The sequence below is a fragment of the Lissotriton helveticus genome, chromosome 11 (genome assembly GCF_964261635.1).
Source record: "Lissotriton helveticus chromosome 11, aLisHel1.1, whole genome shotgun sequence".
In the NCBI taxonomy this organism is placed as follows: domain Eukaryota; kingdom Metazoa; phylum Chordata; class Amphibia; order Caudata; family Salamandridae; genus Lissotriton; species Lissotriton helveticus.
In genome coordinates, this window is record NC_136072.1 from 592,199,290 (window position 1) to 592,212,739 (window position 13,450).

The 13,450-nt window shown below is 44.5% G+C and overlaps 1 protein-coding gene across 4 annotated transcripts in view; it reads right to left on the reverse strand.

Annotated features, from left to right (window-relative positions):
• DDHD2 (DDHD domain containing 2) overlaps positions 1 to 13,450 on the reverse strand; it is an 896,553-nt gene that overhangs the window by 148,042 nt on the left and 735,061 nt on the right. For all 4 annotated transcript variants that reach the window (XM_078666383.1, XM_078666384.1, XM_078666381.1 and 1 more), the window contains exon 16: positions 880 to 1,048. In XM_078666383.1, coding sequence (XP_078522509.1) covers positions 880 to 1,048 — 169 coding nt within the window. The remainder of the gene's footprint in view (positions 1 to 879; positions 1,049 to 13,450) is intronic.

The following is a 13,450-nucleotide window of genomic DNA, read 5'->3' on the forward strand; positions in this document are numbered from 1 at the left end:
TATGTTTTTTTTGGTTTTGTTTGATCCCTAATGAATTGCCTCTGAATATCATGGTTTTTGAGGATACAGAGTTTATTTTCATCATTTAGATTTGTTTTGTCTCTGTGTTGACCTATGATTACTGCCCCAAATTGTAATCTTCGTTCTTACATGGAAACTTGTGATTTGCTGCTATGTGATGAAACACCATCTTATTCTTTTAGTATATATTGCTGACTATGACTTTTATTATAATGGATTTTATTACATATCCTCTGTTGCTTGTTTTAACGTTTGATGACTTCTTTTATGGTTGTAAAAAGAACCGAATAAAGAATATCTGACTGACTGACATGTTTTTATCTGGTTTTCAATCTTGGAGAGCTAAAGTGTGCTGCTCTTACTTTAATATAATTAGCGATAGCTTATAGAAAGTGTCCAGTTAAAAACTGAACAAGGAAAACATTTATTTTCTAATGGGTAACTGCTTGGCAGTTATGATCCTACAAGATACCAAGTAACACTCCTATTCAGATCAATGAGACCTCACACAAGAATATCTAGAAATTAAGTGTGGTCTAAGGACAATGAAAAAGATAGACGTGTATCTGCTTCTTCTCTGCCAAGTCTACCATGCAAGGTTCTTCTTTTCCCTCCTAATGAAGGAAGGAAAAGAATCAGTGTGATCAGAGATTGGGAACTATCTTCTGGATTCTGAATCTTGGGACTCATGGCTTCCCACCACAACACAGTCTGTTGATGAGTTTTTCCAAAGTGCAGTGTGTATTTTCTACAAGAATATCATCAGATTAAATAATTATGAACTGAGAAATTACTGTGTTGCAACTGCAGTGAACTGACCAAGAAGTACAGTATTACAGTCTAGAGTAAAGCACTTACCAGTAGCATAGATGACTTTGTAGCGCAAACAAATATTCATTAAAGCTTTCGATTGGTGTCTCCTGCAGCACATAGTCAAATCGCTGTCCTGCATTCAACATACCAACGTTTATTTGTGGTGTTTCCTCCTTCTCTGGAGAAGTTGCATCTTCCACTTTTAAGTCAACATCTAAGAAAAACAGAGCATTTTAGAAGGAACTGTATAAGGAGTTATATATTGTAACAAAAGTTCCTATTACTCCTGAATGCCTGTTTATATTTGTAACTTGACTTTATTACATGCAATAGTCTAAAGTTCAACACCTCAGATTCTAGTGTCAATAAGCAAACCCCACCCACCAGTACGCAGCAGTGCAAGAAATTGAAGTCAGAGGAGGTCATGTGGAATGTTACTTCAATAAAAAAAAAAATAGCCTGTGCTTATGCAGGATGCAATGCCAATATGAATGTAATACGATTAAGAAAACGTTTATTACTACTACCCAAATCAGTGATGGATGGCCTGATTAATTCCTACCTAGATCTGATCCTTCACAACTCAAGTTCTTATTGTTTTACAAAGTTCTTTATGATATATTACAGAGATAGGTTTTAGTGTAATAGTAATAATATTTAATCAATTCAGTAGCCATTTGCAATCAGTAAATTGTCATCAAGTTCTTTTAGTAAAATTCCAGTTTCAAGATTTTTCTATCCTCCGTTTCTTTATGTTCAAACAATCACAATTCTGAAACATAAACAAAAACAACTACGTTAACTTTACTCGATATCCAGTTCCTGTACGTCTGACGTTAATGCTCAGCATGTTGTTTTTACTCAACTCAGGACCACTTGCTACTCACTTAGCTACTTGTGGTCTCTCAATTTCTCATGCTATTCATATACTGGTAGCCCTTTTCTAGTTTTTTTATGTGTGTATACTGAGCTCGTAGAAACTTGGGATTTCTCAATCCCTTTTTATTTCTATGGGTAGCCGCGTTTCACATTATCATCTGAAAATACTAGGTGCAGGACGTGGATAAGAGCCTAGCAAACATATCTCTCGCGTGCAATCTATTCGTAACTTCTTTAAGTACTTCTATAATAATTTTCTAGTTGGGTTCTAACAGATATGCAGTCCCAAAGCATGTTATAAAAATCAACATCTGCTTCTCTGCAGCTAGGGCAGCTATCCTACACTCCGTGGTAGAATATGTTGACTCTTTAAGCTGTAATATAGGCTTGATGTGGATCAGGGGTCTCCTATCTTTTCTGTAATCAGAAATACTTATGTTCAATGAAAATCATCCTGAACTGCTAACATTATTAGTGTTGTAATAGCGACCATATCAGACAAGATTACATTATTGGCCACCTCAAGTAAGATTGTAAGCTGTGATCACGTCAGTGAATCAGGCAGGGCTGCCAGGAGTAATATAAAAAGACTATCAATTTGGAAAGCCTATACTTCGATAATACATAATAGCCATAGCTGCAATGCCCCTGGCACCGGTGTTATACTATGAGTAATAAATTGTTCCATGCTCCATTGTGCATCACTCAAATATCAGCTTTAAATATATTTAGCAAATTTGAGAATTTCTTTTCAAGTATCAGCTTGAGTTCTAAAAATACACAAATCCCTTCTCCAATACATATTTTTCAATTCTAGTACAGATATAATAATTTAACCACACAAAAGCTTCTAATTTAGTAGGCTGGGCTGTACACAATAAAGCTATCAGTAACTCACAAGTTACTAGATGAAGAACCTTGATGTAAATAAAATGTTAGTTTAATTCTGGTATTCCTCTACCTGTGGCAAATGGGAAACGGCCTGAACAATGATTTTTAAACGAGTGGCCTTAACGACGACTCATGTACAACGACCTGGGACTGAACCACGACCTCCTTAACAACAACTTCATTAAACAACGAGTGGTCTTAAAAATGACGCCACCTTTAAACATGAAAAAAAAAGTAATTTATTTAAAGTACACTTCAAATGTAAACTATTTTTAATAAACATCTAATGATATTTGTTTTTAAATATCGACTAACTTAGGCGCCTATTAGGATGGCGGACGGACCTGCGTCCATCCGCCACCCCCGAGGTGGAGGGACCGTCCGCAGGGGCAGCGGCGGTCCCTCCATTGGAATTAGGATGTGACCGCCACCCTGGCGGTCACATCCTGTATATTTAACATTGCGGCGGGTGCTGCTTTAAGCAGCACCCGCCGCAAGGTTAAATATGCATGCTTTGCATTTGCATGCACAAAGCGGCAGGCACCGTGTGGTGCCTGCCGCTTTGTACATGCAAATGCAGGGGGGTACCATAGGTACCCCCCATGTGCACCCCCCACTCCCCGACATCCTGGGGGCCCGCAAGGGCCCCCCAGAAGCTATTGTCCACATGGTTTTCCACGGTGGTAAATCCGCCGCGGAAAAGCATGTTTCCTAACCCATTGTAATTTGGCTGGCGGTGTCTTGCAGACACCGCCACCAAATTGCGCCCAACACCCCGCGGATCAGCGGAGGACGGACCTGCAGTCCGCCGCTGATCCCACCGCCATCATAATCTGGCGGTGGGTGTTTTGGAGGTCCGCAGCGGTGATTCCGCATCCTCCGGGCCAGCGGTGGCTTCCACCGGCCCGGAGGATGCGGAATCAACGCAATCCTAATCGAGCCCTAAGTCCGTTTTCATTTTTAATTGGCCAGTAGATGGCCATGTAGGATTGAAATTAGGCGGGAGGACCCCGGGCATGGACAATGGGCACAGGGATTTCACTGTCCATTCCAGGCACGAAATCTTTGGTTCAGTGTATGTGGGACCCAGGTAGATTGACCTTACCAGGCGCAAACCACAGTTTTAAAGATGCTAGAGATAAAGGTGCCCACTCAGACCCCAAGGATGCTATGATGCAGATGTAAACAACTGAGGCAAGTATGGCTGACTGTCACATCAGCGGTATTCTAGATGCCGACAGTTTGATGAACTATGAGGGTGCTGCACAAAATTACAATTAGCACCTTCAGAGACGATTGTGTTACAGCCTCGTCCAGCCCTAGTGGTTGGGATTCCTTGGGCACCTTATTGCCCTGTGTGTGACCTCTCCCGGCGGACAGTGACTCCGCCTCATAATATTGTGGGGTGCTACAGAGGAGGTAAGACTAGCCGAAAGGTTAGTCCAATCATGCACTGTTCACTCTGTGTATTCCCACACCTATTCTGCTTTTCAGTTTAAATTAATTTATAATACCATCGTTTTTCATACATTTTAATTTTTCTTGATTTCAACATAATTCATATGCCATTTCACAAATCATAAATTCATCACAATCACTTTTGTTTAGAAATCATATATACATTTTGGTAGTCTTCTTTTTAATTTGGCAAGCATTCACGCAAGAATTGGAACATATGATTATGGAACTAAACGCAGTGAATCCCAGAATACAGTTCACACATAAAATCGGCCCCCTAACCATAGACTTTTTGGATGTAAGAATTATCAAAACAGAAGCAGGTTTCCAGACAGAATTATATTCCAAACCTACGGATCGCAACAATGCTTTGGCATACACCAGTTTCCACCCATGGAGCTTAATTAGCAATTTGCCATTCTCACAACTGATACGCATAAAACACATTTGCTCAGAATCACACACAGCTCTCACCAAGATGGATGAACATCTACTTAGATACAAAGACAGAGGATACCCAACTGAAATGTTGAACCAAAGCAAGGAAAGAGTCAGAAGCATGGACAGAAAAGATTTGTTACAAACCCAAGTAAGAACGACCAAGGATAAAATGGTATTTGTATCTAAATACACTACTCAGTCAAAAGCAATCAAAAAAATGATCAATAAAAGATGGGAACTACTATCCACGAACCGGACTTCAAAGTTCTCTTCAAGGAAGAACCACTACATGCATATACCAGAGGGAGAAACTTGAGAGAAATTTTAAAACAACCAAAATCACACAGAAAAGAAATTGTGCATAAAGGAACAGTACGTTGTCAAAACTGCATACATTGCAACAATGTGATTACTGGCGATACATTTAACCATCCAACAACAGGAAAAACGATCAAACTAAGGCATACAAGTGATTGTAACACACAGAATGTGATCTATGGCAATAAATGCCCATGTGGGAGGATGTATGTGGGAAAAACGGAACGTAAAATCAAAATCACAGTGACGGAGCATAAAAGCAAGATCAGGAACCAAGCAATGGCATCACCATTAGCACAACACTGGAAAGAACTAAAACATTCTATTTCCCAGTTACGTTTTTTCATCATAGAGAAGCTCACATTGCAACAGGGCGTAGACAATCGACAAAAACTTCTTCAACGAGAATTATACTGGATCAAGACCTTACAAACAATGTCCCCAATGGGGCTCAAAGACAGATACGATCTATCTTGTTACCTGTGAATGACAAGTGAGTTCATGAAAAGACTATCCAAAGGGTTTTTATGTATTTAAGTATAGCGCTACATAATAGGTGAACATTGGTTGCCTTTACACTACTTTCCACACACAGGAATGATATTACTGGTTTTGAGCTTTGAGACATTAGAGAAATTATTTGTATTATTTTGATATTTTCATTTTCGTTGTTATTTACTTGTTTCTATAAATGTATAAAAGATAGGTTAGAGCTACATAAGCAAGCACCAGTGCTACATCATAGGTATAGACTTTTTTTCAGATATGGAAGTATTGACTATATGTGTATATGAATACATGTCCAAATACATTTCAATAACACACACTGAGTAATCCACACAACACTGGCTGAATGGGACCCCAATTAGGACATTCACATTGTTACTGTGAACATCCAAACGCGAGGAACTCGTTAGATTAGCCAGCCGTCAATGGCCGACGGTGCAAACACCCTCGTTTATTCATACAAAGGTAATCAATGATTTAGGTTACTACCCAGCCATATACCACATCGGACTTCGTCTGCATTCGAAGATTTCGACACGTATAAACAGTCAGTTTAGAGAAATAATTGTTATTATTATGAGTATGTATGATTATTATCATACCGACATCACCGACATTGATATCACTAATAACTAATTCTGCGCACGCTGAACATTTATAGTTGACCAGCGTTAATAGGCATCGCTTATGTTCTAACTAGTTGACTCAAATCGTTTATCTCCAGACCAATTTAAGATGGCGACCGAATCACCTCGGGCCACCCGCAGTCTTAGACCACAGTCCGTCTTCAGTTTCCGCGCCTAGGGCGTGTATATTTACAATAGCTGGCCATGGCGGCCACACACGGAATACTTGGCGTACTTGAAAAAGCGTGGATTATACCATCGTAAGGTATGTTAAACGACCCGTCGTGTTCGTGGTGACTATTATAACTAACCCTACCCCCCCGGCCACATTGGTCATCCCTAACATTTCTGCTGATGATCCAGCCGGCCGCCCAATCTTAGAAGCGGGATAGGGGCAAAAAAACTAACACTGCATGTGCATCTACCACACTCCCTGACCCTCTTGGTGATCAATTGGAGGCCCTCTTCGTTGCTAGAATCGAGCCAATGCTAGTTGGGATTGCAAAGGATATTGTTGACACGCTGAACACATGCCTGTCTGGCCTTCTTAAGAAATGCTCACTGTTGGACAAAATCATTAATTCTTATCCTCTGCCTGCAGAGCTGCCCAAGAGGTGCCCAGTGCCTCAAGGTTTTGGGAAGACAGAAGGGGCAAGTTTTAGCTCTACAGCCCCCCCGCAGAGGGGCGATGGCATGGTTTCTGGTGGACAGTGCACTCCTGATGCTTCCTCCATAAGCCTGGAAGGAAACACATCCACCCCCCCATCCCCACTGATGCAACCAACTTTGCCACTGAGTAGGAAACCACTACCGAGCAAGTTTAACTTAAGCTTGCCCCCGGCAGCCGCCCCCTTGGTCGCAGTGTTTATAGGGGTGCCACCGCTTAAAGAGGGCGAGCGGGAATCCACCATCGACCTTCTATCTAAAGCGAAGATCTGGTGTGCTGACTCATGCAGTGGGGAGGACACCTCAGGCTCGCTTATCTTTGCAAGGAGGGTGGGTTGGGTTGGAAAACAACCAAAGATCACTCAGGGGGACTGTGTGGTTATAAATTTCAACAGGGACAATGTGGCTGACAAACTCTTTTGGGACGGTTCAGCCATATCAGCAAAGGACCTTGTGAGACCTGTCCCCTTGGGTTTTTTCTACCCCCCCCCCCAGAGAGAGCCTATGCCGGATACCGTCTTTCTACCACGGGCCCAATCTCGAAACAATTCCCGAGGGTGGGCAGCACTGGGGGTTCCCTCCAATCTTGTGTCCATAGGGCAGAGGTCGCCTCATCGCCATCTCACACCCAGGTGGCGGGTGGCGCAGCAGCGGGTAGCGGGTTAGTCATCAGCAACCGCTTTGCACCCCTGTCAGGCTTGGAGGGCATGGAGGGTATTGATTGACCATTAGTCCAAGTGCGGCCCCCCCCCCATTAGGACCCCTCGATCGGGAGGAGGCTACGACGTGTAAACTCCTCAGTTAGAATGTGGCAGGTATTAAAACCAAAGTAACGGATGTGGATTGGGTGGGTTTGGTTTCTAGGCATGAAGTTATAGCCCTCCAAGAGACATGGGATACTGCAGACAGTTTTTGGCTGGATGGTTTTTCTAGTTTCGTTATTGCCGCCTCCCCAAGTAGAGCAGGTAGAGCCATGGGAGGCCTCATAACCCTTTTTTCTCTAAACCTTAAAGGGTCCTTGAACTTGGTAATCAACCCCTCCCCAAATATACTAATAGTCGAAAGGTCAGTTTCCCCTACCAAGAGTACTTTTTACATTAATTTTTATAACTCAAGGAATAAGGATACCGGAAATAATAGCATAGTCATATTAGAATTCTTTTTATCATCTATCAGTCAAAATACACGTTTTAACCATGAATTTATTCTTTTGTTGGATTTTAATATTCATCCATGCAAAGATCTTTGTGGCATAAGTAACGATGAGGGGTACACAGGGTTAGAAGGCCCACACTTTGAGCACTCTACAGCTGGAGAAGAGTTAGAAGACCTGCTGGCCAACTATAATATTTATGAACCAAATTCCCCTGAAGGTAAACCCAGAACTTATACTTATAAAGGTTCAATCCCGGGGTCTATTATCGACTATATATTCATGACTCCTGGGATTCTGAACAGGGTAATTTCGTATAATACAATGGTCTCTGTACATAGTGATCATAGCCCTGTAGTACTGGAGGTGGCCTGGGGGCAGTATATGGGGCCTAAGCCCCGCCCACAAGAGGCACGGCCCACATTACGCCCAGCAGATCAGGGGAGAAGGCTTAAGTGGTCGAATGTGGTGCCTGATACTTTTTATGCAGAAATCTTACCCAAAATTAAGGGACACTTAGAGGTTTGTCAAAATACTATGGCCCCGGGCCATGAAATAACGGGGGCTTTTGAAGCAATTTGCAGTCAAATCTCGTCTGACCTCACGGCCAGTGCGAGGTTGGGAGCCACTAAGCATCGCCGTTGGTTTGACTCAAATTGCTCCAAAGCACACAGATCCTTGACGCTGGCACTTAAGCACCTACAGTACTTGTCCCCCAGATAAAACTTAAAGATCCACAGGACATTGTGAGTAATCATGGGGGGTATACCAACAAACATCAAGTGCCTTTAGCCAGTCAGTTACCAGAGGGGGAAAGCAGGGATGTTAAGCAGATAGATAGCGCTCATTTATCTACCAGGGAAGTACAGCAGTGTTCTGACAACTGTGGCACCTCACTGGACCTTAATGCAGAGCCAGTACTGAATATGGAGGTGACGCCAGGAAACGATCCCCTAAATAGTCAAGGATGTGATAGCTCACTAGCAACAGTAGAGGGTGGGGGTATCCAGCCCCAAGTCCCGCATAGAGCTAGCTGTGGCGGATCCCGATTTGAGGATTCTCAGCTGGAACGTTGCGGGCATTAGTAGGAAGCTGGACCAACCTGATTGGAACACCCTAGTGGGAACGTATCAAATATGCATTTTTCAAGAAACTTGGACTAGGGAACCCTGCCACAAGGTAGCCTACTCAACTTTTTTTGTCCCAGCTGTGTACCCCACTGCTGGGAGGGGTCGTCCTTCAGGCGGCCTCCTCATTTGGGTTTCTATATCACTCAATTGTCAAGTTACCCAGCATGAGACAAACTCCCCTGACCTACTTAAAATCTCGATATCAGGTCCGCGGAGGGGGCTGACCTTGGACATTATTAACATCTATGCCAGGGGTACCATGGGAGGGTCTCAATCACCCATCCTATTAGGGTTGGAACATATACTTAGACAGAGTCAGGTCAAATCTTATGTCCTGGTCGCTGGGGACTTGAACTGTACATTCGAGCCTCTCGGGACGGAGGACCCTCTGGGTACAGATGAGGAAGATTCTAGGTGCGGGATACCAGCCCTTGCCCTGCCCCCCATCAGGAGATAGTCCCAAGTGGTGGTCAAAATTAATTCATTAACTATGGAATTTGGTCTTAGGGCTGCCAATGGCAGGACGGCCTCTGATTCCTCTGGAGCCCACACATATAACCGAGTTAACCACACGTCAAGGATAGATTACATCCTTCTTGACGCAAAGTTATGGAGCTTTATGCGGGATATGGAGGTCATCCCATCTGTAGAGAGTGACCACAATCCTCTCTCTCTTGCTCTGCTTCCATTATGGACTTGGGACCAGGGGGTGAACATGCCCCGTATAGCACCTCTCCTCCCTGAATCGCACCCCTCCAATTGCGGTAGACGAATGAAGTGGAGTAAGCTTATCCTAGATGAAGAGAAAGTGTCTGCTATTGGGTTATTATTATCCTTAGCCCAGTCCAAAGTGGACCTATTGATTACATTACCTGGGGAAGTTGCCGAGCTTTTCACTAAAATGATGAATGGCCTGAGTGTCTTCTTACTCTTCCTAGTAAGGCTTCTAGAGCAGGCAAGAACAAGAACCAAATGAAACCCCTGGGCTGGTTCACTAAGAAATGTAGGGAAAAGAAGAGGGCCCTAATTAGCGCTGTTAAAAGCAAATCCCCGGCTGCAGTAAGGTTTGCTAGGAAAGAGTATAACCAGACAACTATTGCAGCAAAGAAAGAATGGGAGGATAGTTTCTGGTCGGACCTTATGGAAGCGAGTGCAGGCAGAGATGCTAGAGGGTTCTGGAATCGCATACGCACCAAGGACAGGCCAGACAGTACCCTGATCACATGTAACATCACTGCCCAGAGCTGGTATAATCATTTCCTGGCCCTTTATACTGCCAATGAGGTGTCCCCACCGTTATCATCCTATGCCACCAACCTACTAGCTGTCTGCTTAGGTGATCTAGAGGGAGACTCCTTCACTCCTAAAGAAGTGGAGGGTGTTATCAAGTCTCTAGTGCCATTAAAGGCAGCTGGGCCGGACGGGATTCCGGGTGATTTGATACGTGCTACTCCGAAAGAGTGGGGAAAATTGGTTTCAGCATTGTTAAACGCCATCCGGAGCGGCGCGTCCGTTCCTGAGTCCTGGAAGGGGGCCGAGGTTGTCCCGATATTCAAAAAAGGGTGTCGGGACAGCCCCGCTAATTACAGGCCCATTAGCCTTATAGATTCTACCCAGAAGGTGGCGGGGAAGGTGATCCTGGGAAGGGTGCTTCAGTGGGTGGACGATAATAACATTCTATCGGACCTGCAATCGGGTTTCCGTTCTGGCACTGGGACCATCGAACAGGCCTTTAGATTGGCGTTTCTGTATTGGAAGGATGTGGTGGATCCCCACCCTGCTATTTGCAGACAATACCCTTCTCATTTAAAAAACCCCCACGGGTCTGCAAAGCCTCCTGAACAGCTTCCAGGAGTTTTGTACTCTAAGGGGTTTGCTCATCAATACTGACAAAACCAAGTACTTGATTATGAATCCCCCAAAGAAACCTGGGCGCCCCCTGGGCCCTGAATTATGTTCAATTGGAGAGGGTGGCTGAGTTCGACTATTTGGGTATCCGGCTCAATGACACTCCGAGTTGGAACCCCCACATCCAGAAGATGCTCCTAACCCATAAAAGGGTGGGGGATGTTCTTCTTAGGGAACAACGCTCCTCCACAACCAAACCTATTGCCCCAGTAGTAGAAATATACAAAGCTAGAGGGGTAAGCGCAGCGTTGTATGGGGCAGAATTGTGGGGATCCTGTAACCTGGACATACTAGCAAAAGCGGAGAGCAAATTTTTGGAAGACCTGATGGCTCTCCCATTGAGTACACCTACAGTCCCTGTGCTCCTAGATCTAGGTTGTAGGTCGATTGCGGATCAAGCCCTGTTGTGCCCCCTGCTACTCTGGGCACGTCTATGGCTTGTTCCAGAGCTAGCTTCTTATGCAGAGGCGCTCCGAGAGGTTATGGAACTAGAGGGCTGGTCTAAGATCAAATGGTTGAGGGAGGTCAAAAGGTTGTTGGCGGAGCTCGGGCTTGGTGATGCGTGGGCCGCGAGATCTGCCCCCCCTAAAGCCACTCTAAAGAAACTATATTGGAGTTGGGTTCATACTAAACTTATAACCAAAACCAATCATTGTAACTCCACTGTGGCTTTTGTGAGGGTTAAAGACATGGTAGCCTACGAGCCATATCTGGATATGATTTCTATCCCTTTCGACCGGGCTCTGTACTTTAAGTTCAGGGTGGGGACTTTACCAGTAGGCGAATTGACTTCCAGATGGAAATTCTCTCACCAGCTCTCACCCTTTTGTGCACTCTGCCCCAATCGAATTGAGTCTGTAGCCCACATTCTCTTCGAATGTCCCGATTATCAGGCACCGAGGAGGCGCTGGCTTAGACCTCTATGCAGACGGCTGGGAACACGTCAGCATACGGTTGCACTTCGTATTCTAATGTCTGACACATCAACCTTGATTGTTTGTGGTCTGTCTACATTTTTAAAGTGGTTTTGGTTGATTCGACTAAGAAGGCTTTCATTGGCAATTTAATTCTTGTTTTATCTAGCTTTATTTTAACATTTGTAATACACTGTGATTGCTGTAAATATTGCCCTTTTTTAGGATCATATATTTGTATTGTGACTGTTGTAAATATTGTGTCTTTTTAAATAATATGTAAAGCTTTTATGATATTTTTATATATCGAAATAAATCCTATCAATCTAAATCTTAAGCACCTACAGAGGGATAAGAAGTATATAGTCTCCCAAAGGAAGCTATACAAGTTGGCCCTCAAAACTAGGAAGGAGGAAATCAAGAAAACAGCTTGGGAGAACTTACTTAGTATGGACGTCTTGAGGGACAGCAGACAATTTTGGACTATAATTAATCAGCCCTTTTTCTCCGAATCGACCAATTCAGATATGGACTGTCATTTCGGACGATAAATGGATTAGACTGCTTTTTAAGCTTGTCTGCAGCCCCCGAGACGACCCCCATGAGTTTTAACAAGGGCGAGGTGGAAAAAGCTATTCATGAGACCACAAAGAACAAAGCACCTCGCCCCGACGGGGTGCCGGCCGATCTTTACAAACATTCTCCAAGTCTTTGGGCGGGAGTCCTGCCTAACGTATTCAACGCAGCCATTGGTAACTCCCTTCCAACCACCTGGGCAACTTCCATAATCGTCCCGATCTTTAAGAAGGGCCATCGTGATGACCCAGATTGTTATAGGCCTATATCCCTCCTGGACTCTGCCATTAAGATCCTAGGCAGAGTCCTGTTAACTAAGCTGAGGGAGAGCATTGAGAACTGCGGTGGGCTGGCCAACATCCAATACGGATTTAGGGAGAAGAGGGGAACAATGGAACAGTGCTCCAATTTGCACCTTCTGATCGCAAAGTACACGGTGGCTAAGGAGGGGTCTTTATTCTAGCGTTTATGGACCTCTCCTCGGCCTTCGACTTGGTGAACAGGTCCAAGTTGTGGGCCACACTGTTGAGGATTGGGATAGACGGGGCCTTAGTCAGGTTCATGGCCTCTCTCCACCAGGATTTGTCCGCCATGGTCAGGGTCACCAGGGAGGGAAGATGCAGTCCCCAGTTTAAGTCCATGCGTGGGGTACGGTAGGGCTGCATATTAGCCCCCCTACTGTTCACTATATACATCAATGGTCTGGGGAACCACCTGGAGGAGGCTTGGGGGGACGTCCAGCGTGTAGGAGAAGCTAAGATCCCTGCTCTCCTATACGCGGACGACGCAGTCCTCATAGCCCGCGGCGGCAATGGCCTGCAGAGCTTGGTGCATGCATTTGGCGCCTTCATGGACGATTTGGACATGAAGGTCAACACAGGTAAATCCCATACGATGGTGGTTGGAGCCCATAGGCGTAAAGGGAAGCCAAAAATCTTCAGGTGTAAGGGTCAAGTGGTCTCTAGAATGGCAACTTTCCCCTACCTGGGGGTGCTTTTCGACGAGAGGGGTTCGTGGGGCCCTCAGGTTAGGGTAAAAAGCCGATCAGTGGCCAGGTCATCGGCAGCCCTTATGGCCTTCTCAAAAAGACTGGGAGCTAGGCCGATGGAGGGCCTATTGAAGGTATATAGCACTAAATGTATCCCAATT